At 36.5% G+C, this 25,403-nt stretch overlaps 1 protein-coding gene across 1 annotated transcript in view; it reads left to right on the top strand.

The window, feature by feature from the left end:
- mypn (myopalladin) overlaps positions 1 to 25,403 on the top strand; it is a 124,495-nt gene that overhangs the window by 88,299 nt on the left and 10,793 nt on the right. Inside the window, exons 15-16 of the mRNA XM_036575279.1 lie at positions 11,105 to 11,182; positions 20,489 to 20,710. Of these exons, the coding sequence (XP_036431172.1) occupies positions 11,105 to 11,182; positions 20,489 to 20,710 (300 nt within the window). The remainder of the gene's footprint in view (positions 1 to 11,104; positions 11,183 to 20,488; positions 20,711 to 25,403) is intronic.

Consider the following 25,403-nt stretch of genomic DNA (forward strand, 5'->3'; position numbering starts at 1 on the left):
GCATGGACATCTACACCACTTGGACATAGAGGTGGGAATTGGACAGAATGCACTGGGCTGGAACACTGTTCTGGGAATAAAAGTGAGGATCAAATGGTCTTCTTGCTCAGATTTGAAAAAAATTAGGGAATTGTTTATATAGGTGAAAACTACCATTGGTTTTTTGCACCGTTTCTACAATACATGCATGAAATTATGTGTAACGTAGAGTGTTGAATGGACCACAAGTCTGGCCAACAGCACATTCAGGCAATGGAAAGCTGAGGTACTGCTGGGTCTTAGTTATTATCCAGACCCTAAAATGGCATATTCTGCAGCAGTTTATCAGCATTACTGAAATTAATGTGAATTAATTGAAAATTACAGTGAAAGCAATGAAGAAATTCCACAGTCAATTATAAGTGTCTGTTTAGTTTGTAATTTACTTAAACTTTGGTGGTATTATTCGAATGTATAATCTGCTAAATGTCATATATATATATATATATATATATATATATATATATATATATATATGTATATATATAAATGATGTATATATTTTGGAGATACCTGTTTTTCATTGGACAGCGATAATATTTGACGATTCATACGTTTATTGTTTAAGTTAGCTCATTTTAAAAAGTGAATATGTACAACCCCATTTCCAAAAAAGTTGGGACGCTGTGCAAAATGTAAATAAAAACAAAATGCAATGATACGCAAATCATTTAAACCCTATATTTCATTGAGAATAGTACAAAGACAACATATTAAATGTTGAAACTGAGAACTTTTATTGTTTTTTGTAAATTATATGCCCATTTTGAATGTGATGCCAACAACACGTTCCAAAAAAGTTGGGACGGGGGCAACAAAAGGCTGGTAAAGTTGTATAATGCTAAGAAAACACCTGGTGGTTAATTTGTGACAGGTGAGTAACGTGATTGAGTATAAAAAGAGCATCCCAGAGAAGCTGAGTCTTTTAGAAGTAAAGATGTGGCGGGGTTCACCACTAGACCACAAGACTGCATGATCAAATAGTGCAACAATTCAACACTAACGTTTCTCAATGTAAAATAGCAAAGAACTTTTGCTTTTCATCATCTACAGTACATAATAATATTAATCTGGCCATGGCCATGATCTTTGGGCCCTCAGGTGGCACTGCATTAAAAACAGACACGATTCTCTAGTGGAAATCACTGCATGGGCTCAGGAAGACTTCTGAAAACCACTGTCAAAGAAAACAATTCATCACAGCATCCACAAATGCAAGTTAAAACTCTAAAACTCAAGGAAGAAACCATATATAGACAGGATCCAGAAACACTGCTGCCTTCCCTGGGCCCGAGCTCATTTAAAATGTACTGAGGGGAAGTGGAAAAGTGTCCTGTGGTCAGATAAATCAAAATTTGAAATTCTTTTTGAAAATCATGGACACTGTGTCCTCCAGGCTAAGGACCACTCAGCTTGTTATCAGTGCACAGTTCAAAAGCCAGCATTCATGATGGCATAGGTGTGCATTAGTGCACATGGCATGGGTGACATGCACATCTGTGAAGGCACCTGTTAACGCTGAATGATATATGCATGTTTTGGCAACATATGCTGCCCTCCAGATGACATCTTTTTCAGGGAAGGCCTTGCTTATTTCAGCAAGACAATACCAAACCACATCCTGCATGTATTACAACAGCATTGCTCCATATTAAAAGAGTCTGGGTGCTAAACTGACCTGCCTGCAGTCCAGATCTGTCACCCACTGACAACGTTTGGCACACTATGAAATGAAAAATATGGCAAAGGAGACACTGCTGAAATCCTTTATCAAAGAAGAACAGGAAAACATTTCACTTTCTTAACTTTTTACAGCAACTCGACTCCTCAGTTCCCAAACGCTTACTGAGACACAGTGGCAAACATGCCCCCGTCCCAACATTTTTGTTGTTGTTGGTATCAAATTCAAAATGGGCATATATTTTTCAAAAAACAATAAAATTTCTCAGTTTCAACATTTGATATGTTGTCTTTGTAGTATTTTCCTTTAAAAATGTGGTTTACTTGATTTGCATATCATTGCATTCTATTTTCATTTACATTCTGCACTGGGTAACACTTTCTTTGAAGAGTGTCTACATAACACATTCATATCACCTTACATAAACACTTCATTCATGTTCATGAATGCTTAAATCAACATTCATAAACTATACATGTTCTACATTATATTAATATGGACTACTATGTCATTTTACCAAAAGATGTTTTTCAAAATAAAAGTCCTTTTATTTATTATTTTCAGTGAAACTCCTCGTTTCTGGACTGTCAGCATAAATTGACCTGGCTTTATCCCTTTGGACAGAAAGTGTTTTGACACTTTTTGCCTAGACTTTCAACTTCTTTTTTATTTTTTTTCTCAAGCATTTGTATTTTGCAATATGCTATTCTTTCTGCTTTTTAAACTAATTATTCATATATAAAATGCACTGTTCATTCAACACTCTATACATTATTGTGGAAAATGTTACTTAAACTAAGTTTAACTTTCTTGGGGTAAATGTGACAAGCACTGTTATCACAAGGAATAATTCCTTTTTTGGTATTACTTCAAAGTACAATCGAGTGGTTTTTGACTTTCCTCACTCAGGGTGCTGATAATTTTATAAGAAATGTCCTTTATAAATTTGCCTTGCTTTGCCTTCACCATAAAAGTGATGTAAGTCACATTATCCTCACTAAAGTGCATGTTACATGAATGGGTGGATCTTGAATGGAATGGATAAGTATTATGGACCTGTCCCACCACCACACAAAGAGACTTTAAGTTGACTGACTGTTCATAGCATATTTATGAGTAATTCACTGTCCATATAGTAAAGTGACATGCAAGACAACATTCATAAGTGATTCATAGCATTTTAAGAAGCTGTTAATATACCATATAGTAAAGTGACATGCAAAGCAGCATTCATAAGTGATTCATAGCATTTTAAGGAGCTGTTAATATACCTTATAGTAAAGTGACATGCAAAGCAGCATTCATAAGTGATTCATAGCATTTTAAGGAGCTGTTAATATACCTTATTGTAAAGTGACATGCAAAGCAACATTCATAAGTGATTCATAGCATTTTTAAGAGATGTTTACAGACCATGTGTATAAATAGTGATAGTTATTTACAATTAATATCTACAATTATTTTCCTTACCTTTGCAGCAAGACCCAATGACTGTGAAAAGGAGTCAATAAACACCACAAGTAGGAAGGTCCTTTTTTTATTGGCAAGACCACTGTTCAGAACAGGCACTTAAACATGCTGCTCAAAATCAAATCAGGAAACTACAAACTTTTCTGAACATGGAACTGCAAAATACAGATGTGTTCAATAAAATCTTCAACTCTTTTCTAAAATGAAAAATAAAACACACCACCTCATGTGGCCATTACTTAAGGGGTATTGCCTTCACTTTGCTCCTTTTCTTCTTAGACTGAAATTATTTTAAATTCTCTGAAAAACAAAACAAAAATATGAAGAAAATAAACAAAACGGCACAAGTCACTGCAAGAGTCTGAAGATATCATGATACTGGCACTGCTGCTGGTTGTCTGTCCTCTGGCCATAAAAAGATCAAACAAGAGCAGTCAAATGTGTGGAACTCTACGCATACAGGATAAGCCTAATTATACTGAAAGCGCATGAACGTTATGTTAGTGGGCTAGATAGACTGTCATAGCAGAGGTATGATATATAACTAGCAGTACAGCAGTTAAATTAGCTACTTTGCTTATGATCAGTTACTGTAGCCAAGAAACTTTGCTAACTAGCTAGCAGGCTAACGCTACCTTACATTAGCTATTAAAACGCATCAAGCTAATGTTAACGTCACCTAATTAGCTAAGTTACATGATTCAGTTAAGCCCCAAAGATTAATAGACCTTATGCGGCTCTTGTTAACAACATTCTTTTTTTTCGAACTTAAAATAACTGATACTGATTTAACTTAGCTTACTGTTTTGTGACCGTGCCAGTCAAGTTGAAGTAATTAGCTAGTGGGCCTAAATGAGCATTACTTATGATGCACAGCAGTGCGATGCGGAGTGATACGTTAAACAAGCTAGTCCCGAATGCAAGGTGCACTTAAAACACTCGCTAAAGTTTGGCTAGTGACGTAGTCTATACCAGGGGTCGGCGAAGTGTCAACAAAAATAATTTTACTATCCTGGCTGTAATATGTCTCAGTATGTGCTAACATAGGCTAAAAGTATATAAACGAAAGACTTACTTTACTCTGCTTTAACCTTCAGCTCAGCTATAGCCGCATGTCTCGCATCTCCACCACGAAACTTTGCCGAAAAGTAAAATAATCTTGTCTCTCAAAGTTTGTTTTTTACGAGGCTGAAGTCGCTTCTCGTTCACCAGCTTCTTGTTCAAATTTACCCATTCCACCTTAAATGGCGCCTGAGGTGCCAGAATGTAACTGCTGCAGCATTTAAGGTGGAATGGGTAAATTCGAAAAACAAGCTGGCAAACGAGAAGCTGATTTCAGCCTCGCGACTTTTCAGTATTTGATAGTTTCTCGTTACAGATTAAATATATCGGGAAACCAACTGGAGTGATAATGAATTCAAGTCCATTCGTATCCAAATTACCGATGTTTGTCTTAAATTTTTCCCTTCGCTTTTTTGTCAGCTAACTTACTAGCTAGCTGGGCAAGACTGTTGACTGTCCTGCTGTGACCAGAAGTCTGCACGCCTGCAGGGTTAAAGGGTAAATTAGCAGATATAGGCTATATTCACTCCAGTGTTTAAGACCGTTTATAATTGAAACTGTGTTGAACGATCATCAGAGCTTCATTTTACTGTAAAGGAGGATTATTTTATTTTTGCCTGTTTTGCAGTTCCATGTTCAGAAGAGTTTGTAGTTTCCCGATTTGATTTTGAGCAGCATGTTTAAGTGCCTGTTCTGAACAGTGGTCTTGCCAATAAAAAAAAAAAGGACCTTCCTACTTGTGGTGTTTATTGACTCCTTTTCACAGTCATTGGGTCTTGCTGCAAAGGTAGGGAAAATAATTGTAGATATTTAATTGTAAATCACTAACACTATTTATACACATGGTTTGTAAACATCTCTTAAAAATGCTATGAATCACTTATGAATGTTGCTTTGCATGTCACTTTACTATAAGGTATATTAACAGCTCCTTAAAATGCTATGAATCACTTGTGAATGCTGCTTTGCATGTCACTTTACTATATGGTATATTAACAGCTTCTTCTACTTCCATCACTTTTATGGTGAAGGCAAAGCAAGGCAAATTTATAAAGGACATTTCTTACAAAATTATCAGCACCCTGAGTGAGGAAAGTCAAAGAGCCACCACTCGATTGTACTTTGAAGTAATACCAAAAAAGGAATTATTCCTTGTGATAACAGTGCTTGTCACATTTAACCTCAGTTACACAGGATAACCAATGCTTATACTTGTGTCTTTTCCAAAACCGTAAGTGAGGATGAACATCACTAAAAATAAAACCTCCAAAGTAATTGGGATAACAGTGTTAGCATTTACCCCAAGAAAGTTAAACTTAGTTTAAGTAACATTTTCCACAATTATCTATAGAGTGTTGAATGAACAGTACATTATATATATGAATAATTAGTGTAAAAAACAGAAAGAATAGCATATTGCAAAATACAAATGCTTGAGAAAAAAATTTTTTAAAAAGTTGAAAGTCTAGGCAAAAAGTGTCAAAACACTTTCTGTCCAAAGGGATAAAGCCAGGTCATTTTATGCTGACAGTCCAGAAACGAGGAGTTTCACTGAAAATAATAAATAAAAGGACTTTTATTTTGAAAAACATCTTTTGGTAAAATGACATAGTAGTCCATATTAATATCATGTAAAACATGTATAGTTTATGAATGTTGATTTAAGCATTCATGAACATGTTATGAAGTGTTTATGTAAGGTGATATGAATGTGTTATGTAGACACTCTTCAAAGAAAGTGTTACCCTGCACTGCGTCCCAACTGTGTGTGTGTGTGTGTGTGTGTGTCTGTGTCTGTGTGTGTATATTTACAAGTATATATACATACATATTCACAAAGTAGGAAAGTATTTCTGTTGGAATAGTGGTTGTTTTAGAAAATGTCTTTTTGAAGTTATGAACCAATTCAGTGACTTCTTTCAGTTTACTAAACTTATGCCATCTTTTAGAAGCAACATAATAGGATATAGCAGAAAAATGAAAGACAAATAAATTAGCTATCCATTGTTTAAAGGCTGTATAGTAAGTCATAATATGAGATGATAGAACTAACTCCCAAACAAACTATGAAAAAACGAAGTATCTTACCTAATATCAGTAGCGTGTGTTTCATTTCAACTTTGGGGGGGATGCACTGCTTGCATGACTTGACCAATGTTAAGTGTTTTATACAAATGTGTTAAAGATAGCATTAAAGATATGTTACGAATGTTATTTTAAATGGTTATTCAATGTGCAAAATATTCTTGTGTTGAAGAACACTTTAAATGACTACAATTATATTTAAACAAACATGTTGAACTATCAATCTCCCTATCACCTGAGATATCCACAAATCATAGGGGTACAAGCATGAATCAGCACAATGAGGCCTATGAAAATACTTGTAATTGAGAAGTTGCTTGGATCACTGCAGTGCATGATATGGGTTCTGTTATTTTTTTGTTTTGTTTTTTCATTTTGAAGTAAAATTAAGAAAGTGAGATACTTGATTTTGCTGTTGGAAACCTTAGTAGTACCCCCTTGTGGCCAGTTCTTTTGAAACCTTAGTGGTTATTAGGAAGTGCCTAAAAAGTGCCGAAAGGTCCAAAGTTAAGCCTGTCAAATGAAAGCTGATTGGCCAGGGGATGTCACATTTTTCAAATTATTAGGTCAACCTTAAAGGTCCTCTTATGCTGGTGAAAGGTGCATCATGCTTGATCAGGTGCGTGGATGCTGGGAAACAGCCTGTTTTGAACATGTTTCTCAAGTATCATCCAAATCAGAAAAAAAAATCTCAAGTTTAGCAGTTTAAAGGCGCAATATATGATTTCAATCCAATACACTTTTTGTCAAATTCAGTGAACATCTCCTTGTTAGCTCAGCGTTCTGCATGTGCACTGGAAAAAAGTTGATGTTGTACAAAGCCTTGGCTATGTAAATGGGAAATCAACAAAGTGTCCTGAGCCACACAGCACTATTCCAGCCATTTAGCAGCAGGGGGTGTTTGTGCTCGTGCACAGGACAGGGGGAAGTAATCAGGCTTTGTGCTGAACTCCACGCATGGTCAAGAAGGAGAGATGGCCAAGAAACAGTAAAAGAGGAGAAGATCTGAAAAACAAAGGAAACAAGAAAGACTGAAAAAGAAGTTCTTGGATCAGGCAAGAACATTTCAACGATGGAGAGACCTCCGAAAGTTGACAATGCTAAAGTTATTTGGATTTTTCTACTGCACCTTATATTGTGCAGGAGGAACAAGAAGCTGAGGTGGAGGAATGTAACTGCTGCAACATTTAAGGTGAAATGGGAAAATATGAACAAGAAGCTGGCGAAAAAGAAGCTGACTCCAGTTTCATCGAGAGTTGAAAGGAATGAAAAGGGATAGGTCACAGGAGGTCACTACTGTTTTGTCCCATTTGCTAACATTTGTGATAGCAACTGGTTTGCAGTGCAGCAGCAATTGTAGTTACAGTTTGCTAATCCACAACCTAGCTAACATTAGTTACATTACTTGCTGTGTTGCTGTTGTCTCTAATGTTATATCATGGTATTTTTCCGCACAATGTTTGCAAAGGGTTTTATAGCCACCAAGTCAACACATGCCTTGACAATGCGGATCATGTTGTTCGCCTTGGCAATGCGTGTCCATTGACGTGGGTAGCCGAGCTTCTGAAGGAGCACTGAAGGGAGGAGTATATTTGTTTTTCAACAATTTAGCAATTGTTCTCTAGAATCATATACTGTGCCTTTGTCAACAATGCTGTGTTCCAGAAAGACTACTTGGCATATGATGGCAGCACAGTTTACAAATGTCAACATGCTTTAATAATTATTGAAAATTATACAGAGTGTGCTCCAGATAGAACATTGGTGGAGCTAATTGGTCCAGATTTGTTTCAGGGCAAAATCAAAATAATAATAATAACAAGAAGAAGAAGAAGAAAAGTCCTAACAAGAACAACAGGGTTTCATGATTATGTGCTTAGACACCTAATCATAATGCAACATTACAGTGTTGTAACTGGCTTCTTTATTAACATAATTAACATTTTAATTTTAAACTGTTCATCAACCTTCAAAATAGAATCTCAGATGTCATAAAATTACAAAAATTACAAAATTGTTTGCAATATTTGTGAATATACATCTGCAATCATTCACTTGTCATTTAATAGATAATAATAAAACAGTAAGAGTGTTATGTCAATATAGAGGTAAAGTCATAATTTTACATACACCTTAGCCACATTGTTTTTTCACAATTCCTGACATTTAATCCTAGTACACATTCTATCTCTTAGGTCAGTACGGATCACTAGTATATTTTAAGAATATGAAATATCAGAATAATACTAGAGACAATGGTATATTTCAGCCCTTATTTCTTTCATCACATTCCCAGTGGCTCACGTTTGCATACATGAGCTTGTCCGAATAAGTTGCTTTTTCAGTTCTGCCCATAAATTTTCTATGGGATTAAGGTCAGGGCTTTGTGATGGCCAATCCATTACTGTCACTTTGTTATCCTTAAGCCATTTTGCCACAACATTGGAAGCATGCTTGGAGTCATTATCTATTTAGAAGACCCATTTGCGCCCAAGCTTTGTGTTCTGGCTGATGTCTCAAGATGTTTCTTCAATATCTCCACATAATATTCCTTCCTCATAATGCCATCTATTTTTATTTTTGTGAATTGCACCAGTCTCTTCTGCAGCAAAGCACCCCCAAAACACGAGGCTGCCACCCCCATCTTCACAGTTTGGATGGTGTTCTTTGGCTTGCAAGCCTTCCCCTTTTTCTCTATACATAATGATGGTCATTATGGCCAAACATTTCCATTTTTTGTTTCATCAGACCAGGGGACATTTCTCCAAAAAGTAAGATCTTTGTCCCCTTGTGTAGTTGCAAACTGTAACCTGGCTTATTTTTTTGGTGGTTTTGGAGCAATGGCTTTTTCCTTGCTGAGTGGCCTTTTAGACCATGTTGATATAGGACACATTTTTCACTTGAAATAGATAGTTTTGCACCTGTTTCCTCCAGCATCTTCACAAGGTTGTTTGCTGTTGTTCTTCCTGAAAGGTATGATGGCTGTGTGGTCCCATGGTGTTCAAACGTGCATATTATCATTTGAACAGATGAACGTGGTACAGGTGTTTGGAAATTGCTCCCAAGGACGTCCTAGACTTGTGGAGGTTCACAATTCTTTTTCTGATGCCTTGGCTGATTTCTTTTTATTTTCCCATGATGTCAAGCAAAGAGGCAAGTAGGCCTTAAGGGTAGGCCTTGAAATACTGCCACAGGTACACCTTCAATTAATTCAAAAGATGTAATTTACCCTATCAAAAGCTCCTAAAGCCATGACATCATTTTCTGGAAATTTCCAAGCTATTTAAAGGCATAGTCAACTTAATGTATGTAAACTTCTGACCAACTGGAATTTTATATAGTAAATCCATTTTACTATATAATATTTCAATGATTGAAATATTCTGTTTGTAAACATTTGTTGGAAAAATTGCTTGTGTCATGTACAAAGTAGATATCCTAATCACCTTGCTGAAACTATAGTTCATTGACATAGAATCTGTGGACATGATAAATATGAGTTTTAATGACTTCAACCTAAGTGTATGTAAACTTATGACTTCAACTGTAAGTACTTCTGCTGAATATGTATAGTTAAATGTATGCGTAACATCTTTTTGTGTGCTTTTCCTTTGCTTTAATGTAAAACTGTGACTGCACTGTGACTGTACTGTGCACTGTGTGGCTTGGGCAGTGAGACAAATGTTTAAACCAAACCTAAACCTTAGATCCTTGTAATGACTTCCTTGCTATGTTTATTAAGTGTAAGTTGTATTTATTGAAGAATGTTCCTTCATCATTATTAGAATAATTTAATGCATTTTAAATTTTAACTAAACATGACAGGACAGCATGTGATAAATTTCAGCCAATTATATGAACCGGCATTTCCATTAAAACACAGACTTATTTGGTCTTTCTTTAAGACCAGGTTTATTTTTCACTTATTAATTTAATCCTTGTGTGGTGTTCAGGTCTGTGGGACCCATTTTCAATGTTTACCAAAAGAAAAAAATGATGCGATTTATTATTATTTCAACCTCAGATTCCTTGGCCTTTGCTCATTTTCTGTGAAGAACATATAAAATAACACATTTTCAATGACTCCACACTGTACACCCCCTACACATTTATATTATACAAGTGGTGTTGGGGTGAACGCGCAAGGAATAAAAGTGTGGAGGTGCTGTGTCCCGTCACTCTGTTCTCCTCCTACATGGCCTGCTGTTAGTCCGTGTGTGTGTCTGTGTGTGTATGCAATTGTGTATGTGTGCGTGTATGTGAGGGTGGACAACATGGACAGGCTGCTGACTGGCTACAGCTGCTAAAGGAGAACACTACACTGGCCACTTGTGATATTTTAAACATCTGGTATTTTTACACAAATTGTTATGGCTGTATTGATTTAAAAAAAACAATAATGCAGTGGGTCCACCAGACCACTGAGTAACAAAAACATGAACACCACACAAGGGTTAATATTACAAATTTAACTTATATCAACAGAATATGATACAATTCCTGATTCATCCACATTCGTATACAGTGTAACTATCCATGTGCTCATAAGGTTTTCTATATTCTGCATATCTGAGCTATTTGAAGGTCTCTGAATTGTATACTGATTATTACATGTCCTCTGGCACCCTCTTTGGGTTTCTGAGAATGTATGTCACCTATCACATATGTCCACATAATACACGAGTGACACAGTAACAATCACACGTTTGAGCTGCTGTGTTTAGGTAGCCTGTTTATGCTCATTTCATTCATCCCTATCCTTCATAGAAGCTGACTTATGGGGGGGAAGCAAGCAGACCACTTGGACCAAACATTCCAACAGCAACTCTCATTAACTATGATGAGGTACAACATATTTTCTCCATTACAAGTACTGCTCTGCTCAATGGCACTATTGTGGCACTTAAAAATGTTTTTAACTAATATAGTGCTTCAGCTTTTTCAGCTAATTCAATTTGCATGGACTATCAAGATTCATAGCCAGATCACAACTGAGAAAAAAACACTGTACATAATAACCACTGTGGAAGGAGGCACACAGTTTTTCCACAACAGTAGACTTTATTAAAGGCTGTCTCTGGCTTTCTGCCTTGCCTCATACATGGAAGGGGAAATGCTAACAGAGGGCTCTAAGCCTAAACTATGTCTTGGTCGCCTGGCAGCCTCAACTCCCTGCTGTCTTGCTGCACTAAGCATCAACACAATCCCAGAATGCATCACAATTAGAGTTCTTGTAAGAAAAAAAACAGAAAATAACCACAGCAGAACAATCAGAATAAACTTATAACATTTACCAAACTTGCTACAGTATGTTTTTGTACTGCAAGCATATTTTTTAATAATTTTGTCCAAAAGCTTCAGATTACCTAAAATGAACATCTTATGCACAACAGCCTTGTTTATTAATAAGATGCTCTTACAACAGGGCCCTAATTAGTGTTGTAGTCCAGATCGCTAGATCTATGTCCAATCAAGACCAGGACACATCGAGTGTGAGTCAAGACCAAGACTTTTAGTAGTCAATTCTGACTCAAAACAGAGCAGAGACCAGGAGTGGTTGAGACAGATAAGACCAAGACCAGATTAAGATTTTACATCTTTACATATTTATAAACAATTGATATTCAGTTAAGCCAACACATTTTATTTAAACATATACAAGAGTGGTTTTCAACCAGTGGACACACCCCCCAGTGGGCCATGGCGGTACTGCAATTGTTTTCATGCAAAAATTTGTTGCAATACAAACATTTCACCAAATGTTATCTTAAACATGACAAATATTGTACGGCACTGTGGGAACTGGAAATGAATACCTACTATTCTGTGCTGTTCACTCAGGGGTCATTTCAAATGACACTTTGAAATAATATGGTAATACTGTGGTAACAAGTTGTACTTTCAAAAAAAAAATACATGTTCATTTTTAGGTTGTTACTAAATAAAAAGCTCAAAATTGTTAATAAGTTAAGATAAAGAAAGATAAACATGTTGTATAAAGATATGTGTGGTGTGATGTGTGCTGTGGTGTGAGTTTTTACTAACTAATTTTGGAGATTTTTGTCAGATCCGTTCTTTATAATACAGTACAAGCTTTTAAAAATGTTAACCCAATGTTTTATAAGGCCTGTAGGGCTCAGAGCAGGCTACAGACCTCAATGTTTTTGAGGACACAAATGTACCCAGATGGAATGCTGTATTTTATTTTTATATTTAAAATATTGTCTCTTGTTAGCTTTTAGATAAGAAGAGTTTCACTGATTCACTATTCAACACTCGCAGATAAAAAAGAGAAAAAAGGCTTTACTGTTTGAATCATTATCCAAATGTCAAATCCAGAAAGGGCAACAGGAACAAACACGCAAACATAACACTTTAAATATCTATTTTTTTTATGATTTTGTTTATAAGACATGCCAATCAACATTGCTGAACCACTGCACATTATTATACATTAAACAAAGGAAAAAGTAGCAACTGCACATTTTACAGGTTAATAAAAAAACATATGGGGGATGATATGCCAAAAGAACTCAGAACTAAGCTGAACTAGGCTGAGCCTCTGATCTTTGCATGCCCAGCCAACACCCCTGACTAAAGGCATTTTGATAACAGGTAACACAAGAGGGACATGCAATGTTGCATTTCCCAGCCCTGATTCTGGGTAATTTCAATATATTTACTTGATCTATTTCAGTATAGCAATTTAGAGTATATAGTAGAGTAATAGTATATACTATTTAGAGAGAAAGCAGGGTATCCAGCCAATAACACATTACAGTAGTCTAATCTGTCAAACAAGTGTAAATCTGTTTACTTCCTCATAGCACATGGCCTCTTTGCGACCCTTTAGACCTTAACCAAACTAGGAGCTTATAGGGATGTCTCTGCTGCCAGGTTTATTTAATGAAGCTGTCTGGACATTCCTCAATCAAGATTGGCATATAAGGACCTAAGAGGTAAAAGTGAAGAATGTTTATTTGCCTCAGCCTAAACTGGGAAAGCTGTTTCAGCTAGATTTCCCGCATCAGAACTTAACACGGCTCTTTACCTCCAAAACTGTGACAAAACTGCACTGTAAAAATGATTCAATGTTTTAACTTAAAAAAGGAAGTCATCTGGTTGACTTAAAATTTTGAATTCATTGAATATCTAATAGTAAGTTAACAGAACAATAATGTGTTTTACATTCTGTTAACTTTGAAGTTATTTGAAGTTCAATGAACTCATTTTTTACAGTGTTATTTTATATGGGTAAACCATACGGGTTGACACTACCTTTACACTGTTTGCTTAGCATCACTACAAATTTTCATAGGACTGCACTGTACATAAGCTGCATCCCCACATCCACTGATAATTCGAATGACATCATGTGTGTGTCACGTAAGTATTTGTCGCTGGAATGCATCTTTCATTACTACAGATCAAAATATTGTTCTGTCCTGCTTCCGGCTCGTTTGGCTATAGATGCACGGGAGGCATGGCCATGTGGAGCGCCACAGGTACTGCCGTGACTGTAGTAAGAGAGACTTTAATTTATAAATAGTTGCTGTGGGCTTAGGGATGTGCATATGTGTTGTTTGTGATCTTCTGTGCTGGGCTTTGGGACAGGTTGGGTAGGTCTAGTGGTCACCATGGACTGGATATATGTTGCTGGAGGTGACCTACCCTGCAGCACAGCTGTTTAGCTGCGCTGAGCGGCGGGTCTCCCCGTCTGCTATGTCAGTAAAAGAGCACTCGTTCGAAGTGCTATGTTTCCGCACCTTCTACTTCTACGCTAATGCCACACTGGGGTCAGAAGTAGGGTCATCCCCTTGCAGACTGGTGGGGAATGACAAACTCAGTGGCAAAATGATGGAAAAGTCCAGCCGAGGACTGCGAGAGAGGAGCAGCGCGGCGAAGAGTAGTGGAAGAGTCAAGATGGCATGATGAGGCTCGACAGTGGTGCCCAGCTGGAGGATGATGGCTGACCATGAGAAACTACCGGCGCCAATGCCTAGATGTGGCATGTGTGGCGTGGCTGGAGGCTGGAGGCAGTGAAGCAAGGCACGATGGTGTGGTTGGTCACGGCTGAGTGTTGGAGCTCAAATGCACATAGGCATATGCTTGCATTGTGTTTTGCTTGCGACACTCTGTAGCCCCTTTTGCAAGGTGATTAGGAGGGGAGGGGACGTCATTCCTGGGACTCTCTGCCCGGACTTTGTTCGGACCCTGCCCAGATTTTTTTTAGGCTGCCGAAACGGCTGACTGGTGTACCGGCCCATTAAGCCGTGGATGCTTGGGAGGCATGGCCATGCAAAGCAGCAAGTGCAGAGCACCACGGGTACTGCTGTCTCAGCAGTAAGGGTGACTTTTGCTTATAAATATTTAAGTTTTGCTATACAATATGTGGTGAAAATAAAAGGGTACTAGAATCACTATACTTACATATTTGCAGAGGCTTTCAAGATGATTTCATAATCATTTCTGGGAACTAAAAAAAGTACATTTCTATTCAACAGAATCATGCTTGTATTTAAACTCTACAAGTATCACAGTCTACTTGTGTTTTGTTAAGTTTTGGATGGAAACAAGGGCTAAATTCTTCAAATGCCCAGTGAAAAATTAGGAAATGTTTTCCTCTGTGGTATCTAGGTAGATAATAGCTAAACAAGCTCTCCGATTGGTTAGGACATCAAGGACTGAAGAGTGGTCCTAACACGTCAGATTAACCATCAGTATGAGTAATTACACATTGACAAAGGAATCAATAACACGTAATCATTTCCATTAGATGGGACCAATTTCGTGAGAAAAATGTCACTTTTAGGCCTTCTGGAAGTCCTAGATACGTCACTAACTGTGAATATGAGTGGCAGCCTAATGCGTGGGTTGTTAGAACTGGAAAACCAGTAGAGGCCTCTCTGCTGAAAGTCACTGTGAAACTGCAAGGTAAAATCTGCCATAGGCTTTAAGTAAAACATAGAACTTAAGCTTCAAGTATCCATGTTTAATCTACAACAGTCAAAAACAGTTCATGCAAATTGTCATTATCTTAGCGCTAACAAACTGTTGGAATACCATAAGGACGCTAGCAGGAACTACCTTTGTCATAGAAGTGGATTCTTTTTCTTCAGGATGTGACAAATTTTTGACATTTATGGCGTAAACTGAAGGTCTAGCTCTAATAATCACTGAATATTTAAATTCAGTCATTAAATCTGTTGCAGATGCAAGGTACACCAGGGTAAAGTGTTTTCATTATTATTATTATTATTATTATTATTATTATCTGAAAATTTAAAGTGCTCCCACTCCTCTTAACTGTGGTAAAATGGTGGTAACACACTGACCTTTGAAACAGTAATTTAAAAATGTGGTACATGAACTGGCAGATCAGAAAGTAATGAGTCATTAATCAGGAACAAATGAATAAGTCATATATTAACAACCACAAGACTAAATTACTAACGCATGTACTAATCAATGAAGATGAAGGTAATAAAGGCTTTACTCAGTGCCTGAATTTATTAGGAATTCATGTGTTAATTTATGTTGTCACGAGATCCCCCTGAGACACAGTGCTCTGGAATATTATGCCTATCAAAGTCAACTTTGATATGTATAATTACTGATAACCCATGATGAATTCATAATGTTTGTGCCCCCTAAAGTAAAGTGATGAACCAGTCACACTTTATTACTCATTAAATACTGATTCTTCATAATGAATTAATGTTCGTGCCCCTGAAAGTGATGAGCGAATCACAATTTATTACTGATTATATACTAATTCTTCATGATGAGTTCATGAGCTAATAAAATAGCAGGGGTTAATCATTTTACTTACCAAACTGACAGTCATTCTTTTGACCTCTCAAGAACAGTGATGAAGGATCTACAACATGGTTCATATGAAAACATGACATTGACGAAATTCACAGGAATAAAAAAGCATATTTTATTATCATCTTATGACTTCTACACAATATACAAAACTAGAGCATGTGAATATGTCACTGTAACACGGAAAATGAAGAGAAACCAATACTGGTTCTGTAGTTCTACAAACATCTGTAAAACGGACAGAACTGCTAGCTAATTAAAGTCACAAAGATATTCATACTGCAGCGGTGTTTCCAAATAACTCACAAGTTGAAGATCGAGTCTGTGACTCAGCTTTACTGAAAAACTCAGAATGAAGTACAAAAGAAAGAGGAGAATATGGCACTAGGTTAGCGCTCGGCAGTTAGCGCGCCCTTCGCTGTCTCGGCTCAGTCTGTTTACTACAAGGCCCTGTGAAGCACTGCCACCGCACATATAGCCCTTCACAATAAGAGTCTCTGTCAAAGGAGGAATAACAAATGAACCAAGCAGCATAAAATTAACGTGATTTTAACCAGACAGAATAGACGTGCCTGACGCCACATTTTACTACTATAATCACACGACGCTCGTGAGAAACACAAACACCTTATTATTAAAACCAAAAAGGTTTATTGCAAATAACTAAGCACCAAACCAAATATTTAAGCTACTTTATAACGAATTTAGAAATAATAGTTCCTTCAAATCCATTCTGTTTCACCACAGATAACAGTTGCAAGTTTTACTCCTTAGTCTAAAAAGAGGTGAGGCATGAACATACATACTAGCACTCACAACACTCAGACAACAATACCATGTGTAAATATTATATCTGCGATGTAAATTACTTATATAATACAGTATGTATATGCAAAACTCACCTTTAAAAGTAAGAAAAATGTGAACTTATTTTCATTCGCTTCTCTTAAACGTTGTACTAGAGATATTCACTCAAGACTCTATGGCCGCTTGACATATAGCATTTAACGCAATTACTGCCATTTACTGGCAAAGAAAAATAGCAGTAAATTCCAGCTGTGGAAACAGTTTAAGTGTTACATTGCAAAATGCTGTGTTTCCATTAATAAAACATTTAGATATAGCAAATTTTTTAAAAAGAATAATAGATGTATAATGGGAAACACATTTCATTTTCTGAAGGTGGTATTTCTCAGAATAACTGTGGCATATATTAAGATAATTCACAGTTTTAATTAAATCAAATGCCTATTTTCAGTAAATAAACTAGTTTACAGTTTATTAAACATACAACAGTTTATGTTTCTATTGTAACAGTATGACATTGCAGTATGACATAGGTAATCATAAATTGCATGAATAGAATGAAACTAACAGAGCTTCTAGCAGTTCACCAATGTGTACTAACATTCTTTTTGTATGCTTAATTAACACATGAATTCCTGATTAATTGAGGCACTGAATAAAGCCTTTATTACCTTCATCTTCATTCATTAGTACGTGTTAATAATTTAGTCTTGTGGTTGTTAAAATATGACTTATTCACTTGTTCCTGATTAATGACTTATTACTTTCTGATTAGTTATTCATTAGTAAATGCCTTAATTACTGCCAGTTCATGTTCCTTTATTATAGTGTTACCAAAAATGTAATTTTAAAAACATGTCTGCAGTGTCTACTTCATGAAAGATGAATGTGTCACCATTATTTTACCTTAAGTTAAAGGGGAATGGGAGCATTTCAACCAATCAGTTCCACAATTTCACACAAGTGAAACTTTTGAGACATTTGAGAGCAGTTTGTTAATGGATCTGATTCTGTGTCTCACCATTGTCACTGGGTGTCTGATGTTGCAGGACAGAGTATGCAAGTAAATTAACTTTTAATTAAATCCTTTATTCCATATTTCTTTAATTTTTTTTTGCCTGTCCTATGCACCTAGCCACAGTACTATAGTTATTTTAGCAAATGATAAATTGCTACTAACACTACCACACTCATGGTTAAACTTAACCCCATAACTTAACTTAACTCCATAATTTATCACACAGTATGTCCACTGCCAGAAAACAGAAGCATCAAAAAGAGGAAAAAAGTGTTCTGACATAGGATTACCTTGCCATGGCTATGCCACTGCCAATCAGCATGCGGTCTGAAACACCCAGCAGGAAAATTGAAGTTTCTCTAGCTTTTCACTCCATTTAAAATATTGTTTAGATTTTTGGTAACACTTTATTTTGATAGTATACTGTAGATGATTTGTAGATGCTCAGTCTGTCTTTAAATAATATTCAACAAATTATATACTAAAAGAAACTGAATTTGAAGTTGAATGTAATGGAATGTATTAAATTAAATAAAGACCATTAAAATAAAATGTGACTAAAGTTTTTTTTTTTTTTTTGTTGTTGTTTTTGTTTTTTCCTTCAAATCTGATTTTGGTTAATGATAATCAAGTCACAATGATAATTGAAATCTTTGAATTTTAACATTTTTGATGGAGTTACCAGCCCCTATAAAAAAAAGCCTTCAAATACTAAACAGAGAAACGAATGCAAACATAATGAATAAACATTCAAGTATTCAAATAAATCAGGCCAGCCTTACTGTATTGCATGTGAGGCAATAGCACAGTATGCTATCTTTAGTTCATAGGTGTATTTGGGTATATGTGTATCATTTGAAGTACACTGATGAGGCATAACATTATGACCACCTTCTTGTTTCTATGCTCATTGTCCATTTTATCAGCTCCACTTACTATATAGGTGCACTTTGTAGTTCTACAATTACAGACTGTAGTCCATCTGTTTCTCTGCATACTTTGTTAGCCCCCTTTTACCCTGTTCTTCAGTGGTCAGGACCCCCATGGACCCTCACAGAGCAGGTACTATTTGAGTGGTGGATCATTCTCAGCACTGCAGTAACACTGCACTGGTGGTGTTTTAGTGTGTGTTGTGCTGGTCTGAGTGGATCAGACGCAGCAGTGCTTTTTAAACACCTCAGTGTACCTGCTGGACTGAGAATAGCCCACCAACGAAAAATATCCAGCCAACAGTGTCCTGTGGGCAGCATCCTGTGACCACTGAAGAAAGACTAGAGGGTGACCAACAAAAACTGTGCAGCAGCAGATGAGCTATCGTCTCTGACTTTACATCTAGAAGGTGGACTGACAAGGTAGGAGTGTCTAATAGAGTGGACCTATATAGTAAGTGGAGCTGATAAAATGGACAGTGAGCATAGAAACAAGGAGGTGGTCATAATGTTATGCCTGATCGGTGCATGTAAACTATGTTACTCTATTTCAGCTCTATAGGAGACTTTATGGATGAATCATGTGGAGAAGGAATAGAACTATTGCTTTTATAGACTTGAATCTCTGTGCAACACAACTGAAACCTAAACTAATGACCACACTGATAGGAATGGAACCATGGAACCATGTTTGGCGACTGAAGTTTGCTTCTTTAGTTCAGCACTGGAGCTACATGCAATAAGTATGCAAAATTAAGGTTTCCCGAAATCTTTTCCAAAAATATGCCCATACACTTCCCTCAAAAGGCATCCAGCTCTTAAGTAATTCAGACCTTCCAATGTGGTTTAGGACACAGTGTGACTTACAGTGATTTAACAGAACTTGAACAAAATCTAGCTGAATGTGGGGGGCAGCCATTTCAGAATCACTAGCAGTTTTTCAAAGCCAAGGATGCAGCCAACTGTGAGGGCTGTCCATTTTTGTAGAATTCTTTGAATGCACCCTTCATTTCTGAGAAATAAAAGGACTGAACAGGTGTATCTTTTGAGACCTTTTCTCACCCACAATCCTTTACTTGCATTTCAAAACAAATTGAAAAATGATAGAAACAGATGAAAGTATGAATTTGTAATGAAATAGAAATTTAATTTAATGTATTTTATATGAAAGATTAAATATGTCAGTTTGCTAACATCAGTAAACCATGGGCAAGTATTTATGGAAAGGACTTTGGTGAATTTTTTGTTAGCCACATTAGTTTCATAGCTCTAGTGCAAAACTAAAGAAGCAAAATCTGGACACCAATCATGTCTTGGCTCCTAGGCTACATTTAGGGTAAGTGGGGTAGGTTAAATGACCTTTTATTTTAATTAAATTTTTCACTTAACTATTTCTAATACGATGAACAAGAACCTGTTGCATTTCCCTTTTTTCATTAATAGTGTAAAATTTTCCTGATAAAGGCTAATAAAGGTTAGTGAAAACTGAAATGCTTACTTTTTTCATTGTACAAAGTAGAAAGGAAATGTTATTCAAGCACATTCTTAGTAATTTGTTGTATATTTTAGGAATACAAGGTGTCTAACTTTGAACAAAGGCTGATGAGTGAGATTGAATTCCGTCTGGAGAGAACACCAGTTGAAGAATCAGACGATGAGATACAGCATGATGAAGTTCCCACGGGAAAGTGTATTGCCCCCCTTTTTGACAAGAAGCTGAAAAACTTCAGGGCTATGGAAGGAGTTCCTGTCACATTTACTTGTAAAGTGGTTGGAATTCCCATACCTAAGGTAGGCAGTTCTAAGCTTTTATACTGTATAAACAGATATCAAAGGGCTTTGCTAAATATGTGCTTGTGTGCTTGGCCATTATGTCTATTAGAATAGTCTATATCAACCAAATATAGAATACCTATAATTGACAAGAAACAGTGATTGTACTTTGTACTTTGTAAACTGTATTTAACTAATCAACTACAGTTCTTCAATTTAGTATTTGTTATGCAATGTACTATTTCTTTTTGGATTTATTGTTCTATGCTTAAAACCAATGCACAACAAAAACCTAAGCCAGGATGTTTTTTCAGTGCCTCTGTACTGCAACACACCTAGCATGGTAACCTGCTTTTACAAAGTCATATATTTTTTTTACACTAATCAATTTGCCATCTGATCCTACAGAACGTTATTAAATGCTTGAATTCTTCTGAATCCTAATTTAATATTACTTTATGTAATGATTCAAAAAGTGGAAAAAACTACACATGACCAAAAAAAACTTTCTTAAGCATATTTTTCTGCTATAATAGAAAATAAGTAGTATGAAGTTCTTACTTTGCACTGCCTTCTGTACAAACACCATATAAATACCAAGAGTCCTGATGGCTTGGGGGTAGAATGTGTTCCGTAATCTGGTGGTCCTTGGTTTCACATTAACGTGTTGTCTGCCAGATGGCGCTCACTCTCTCTACCTCTGTCTGATGAATGAGCAGTAGTTTGTGCTGATCTGCTCTCCTCCAAAAGTCCACAATTATCTCCTTTGTTTGGTCAACATTTAAGGAAACACTGTTGACCTGGCACCATGCCACGAGGTTTGCCTCATGAGTTGTCTCATCGCCCCCAGCGATCAGTTCCATGGTAGTAGTATCATCAGAAAATTGATGGTGGTGTTACTGTGGCAGGTAATACAGTCATGGGTAAATAGAGTGTACAGTATAAGACTCAGCACGCAGCTCTGAGGAGTCTCTGCGTTTATAATCCATGTTCTGGAGGTGTACAGTCCTGACAGACTGGGGTCTGCATGTCAGAAAATCCAGCACCCAGTTGCACAAGGAGGCTGTCAGTCCAAGGGTGGGAAGCTTTTCAGCCAGCTTGGATGGGATGTGTGTTGAATGCCAAGCTCAATGATCAATAAACAGCATTTTCACATAGTTGTCCTTGCTCTCTAGGTGTTCTAGAGCTGTATGGATGGCAGTGCAGAGATGGCAGCTTTTGTAGATCTGTTTGGTCAATACATGAACTGGAGGAAGTCCAGAGTATCTGGTATAATGTTCTGTATACGGACAAAAATGAGTCAAAGCACTTCAACGCAGTTGAAGTCAAAGCAACCTGCTTGTATTAGTTTAGCACAAGCAACATATCGCTGCTGTCGGAATAAAAACCTCATATCTTCCAAACGGTAACTTTACAGGAGGCGAAGAAAACATACTTTACGTTTAATGTAAGTCAATGGAACCAGATTTTTTTCTGAATTTGTTTTGGTTTATTCATCATGAAATTTACACACAGGGCAACTTTTACAAGTACAAGTACAAGTTTCCGTACATGCAGAATTAGTATTAGAGATAAAATAAAAGTTAAAAATTGACCATCACAGGAGGAGCATGCAGAGATGCCTATATAACAGGTTCTGAAGCACAGAGTTACAGTAAGAGCTCTTCATGTTAAAAGTGAATAGCTAGGACAGAACAAAACTTTTTATACAGTTGTATTCAAAAGTGCAGGCACCCCTGGTCAAATTATACATTGTATTGATTTTTTAGTGTAAAGTTTAAACAACACTTGCATGGAGAAAACGGAAATATGACAAATTTCCACAAAATTTCAATGCACAGTGACCAATTATTTGCTAAATTTTATATATTGGAAAAAAAAAAAACTAAAAATGTGGCATGTGCAAAAGGTCATCTTATAGAACCTAAAGGTTGTTAAGCTCTGTTCTTGTCTTTTATTTTTTTTATTCTTTTGGCCCAAAGTAAAATGCTACAGCTCCAAAGTCAGATGAATGACCAATCACAAAGCAGTACAGATGTTGTCACCAACAAAATATAATGAAATGAAACACAAAAAAGGAATGAGTAAGTATGAATAGCTAAAATGAGTAAAAACTATATTACTTACTGATGTACTTGCGTAGAAATAAAAGTATTACATTTTGATACTCAGGAAACAACAAATTCATCAATATTTTACTTTATTTCACAGCCACAGGCTGCTCTAAGAAGATAATTGAGGCTGTGTCTGAAATGTAATAAACGCTGCCTACTCATATAGTATTTTGTATATACATATATGTTTTTTGAAGGCAGTGTAGATGTACTTACCCACATATCCCATAATCCTTTGTGTCAGTGTTAGGAAAAAAATAGCAGAAAACAACATTGACACAGTGGAGGTGTGGGACTGGTTTGTGTACACATACAACATTTTTTATTTTGGTTTTAAAAAGTTTAACATTCCAGCCTTCATAAAAGACACTGTTTCAGGGTAAAAGATGCTAACATCAAACGCTAACAGCTTGCAGTAAGCAGTCGTATCTTGGCAATGACGTGACAAATCACTGTCTTTGAAGCATGTTTCAAACATCACAATGCTGCCTTATAGCAAGGCAGTAGCAATCAACACAGCCGCCTTCAGTTTCGGAAGCAGTCAGAGAATTTGAAACTAAAGATAACTGACGCTAACATAGATAGAGAAGACTATAAAAGATATTTACACACTTCCTGCTTGTAATTTTCAATGTCCGAAATGTAATCAAGAAATGGAAGTTAAGGAGAACTGTTAAGACTGTCAAGACAAGAAGACCATGACCAAGAAAAATCTTTGAAAAACGTCTTAGTTCCAGTAGCTGCTCAGTTTTGGCTACAAGCTCTGTAGTTAGCTTTATTATTAATCAAATGAGATATTAATGATAATTCAAAGTAGTTGTATTATGTTTCTTACTCATTACATACTACAATGAGCATGAGGAAGTTTACTGTTACCTAGCACATTGATGGCACAGTATGATGTAACATAATTCAGAAGTCATCAGGTACATTAGGCTGTATTATATCTGCTTATCTACAACCCCAATTCCAAAAAAGTTGGGACGCTGTGTAAAATGTAAATAAATGTAAATAAAAACACAATGTGATGTTTTGCAAATCTCATAGAGCCATATTTTATTCACAGCAGAACATAGAACACATATCAGATGTTGAAAGTGAGACATTTTACCAGCAATGCATCTCAAAAAGTTGGGACAGGGCTATGTCTACCATTGTGTAGCATCCCTTCTTCTTTTAACAACAGCCTGTAAACGTCTGGGAAGTGAGGAGACCAATTGCTGGAATTTTGGGAGAGGAATGTTGTCTCATTCTTGTCTGATGTAGGATTCTAGCTGCTCAACAGTCCTGGGTGTAAATCTGTCAAATCAACAGTAATGGCATTTTATGGAAGAATGGAGGGATGTAAATAAACATTATAGATGGTAAAAAAAAAGGAGCAAGGATTTGGTGAAATCAACAGCTGGTGTAATACACATATTTGGCAGTTCACTATGTGATGCAGGTCACTTTTCTGCACAATCTTCAGTAAAATTTTGATCCCAGTTATGCCTTCAGGAAGATCTGGCTGGCACAGATGAACTGATGCACTGGCCCACTGTGCAGTTGTTGCAAACATCATCTACATGGAAAGGTCATCAGAAATTAGCATTAAATCCATTGATCCAAACACTATATTAAAATAAAACTTGAACTACTTCAGAAAATGAAAGATTAAGGTTTTGAAATGGCCTTCACCACCTCCAGACTTGAATATTATTGAAAATCTGTGATGACATCTTAAACATGCTGTGCCTGTAAGACAACCTATGACCGTTTCCTCATTTAGAAAAAACTCAGTCAAGAGGAGAAAGACTGTCAGAAGGCTACAAGATAGATAGATACATAGCTAGCTAGCTAGCTAGATAGATAGATAGATAGATAGATAGATAGATAGATAGATACTTTATTGATCCCAAACGAAATTTAGCAGCCAGTAGCAGACACATAAAACAGGACAGTCATAATATTAAGGGTGGTACAATATAAAAAGAATATATACAAAAAACCTACCTACTGGCATACATAAAACTAGAAATATACAAAAATATGCAATAAGATCTATCCTGAGATAGGTCAAATTTATGCACACGCTATATTTTTTCTAATATACGAAGCCCAAGAGGAGACGGAGATAAAAATAAAAATTTATTTGAATGAACGTTTTGCGATTCGATTTGATTTTGATTTGGGGGTGCTATGAGGACACTATAGCTCCTCTTCACAGTGAATGGCCCACAAATTCATCAGTGCAGCTGCAGTTTGGTGGTGAAATGAAGGAAGACAATAAACTACAACTACAATCTTCACTTAAGTGCACTTTGATTATATTGATTATATTCAGCAGAAATTAAGACGCAGCATGGCTACTTAGGGCTTTTCTGCTCACACGTCAAGCTGCGTGTTAGAGACCATCACACAATTACAGGAAGAAATGTCATGATGCACATCTGAGTGGTGAGTGGTGAAGGCAAATTAGAAAAAGAATTGAAACAGGGCTTTTGTCTCCATTTTCTGCACCACTACCAAACTACCATATGGCCTAGCTTGGATTATTTTCTTTAATATAGTAGCCTGAACGGCCGATCACCATTTAAGAATATTCAACTGAAACTCTC

The sequence above is a fragment of the Colossoma macropomum genome, unplaced genomic scaffold, assembly GCF_904425465.1.
Source record: "Colossoma macropomum unplaced genomic scaffold, Colossoma_macropomum, whole genome shotgun sequence".
NCBI lineage: Eukaryota > Metazoa > Chordata > Actinopteri > Characiformes > Serrasalmidae > Colossoma > Colossoma macropomum.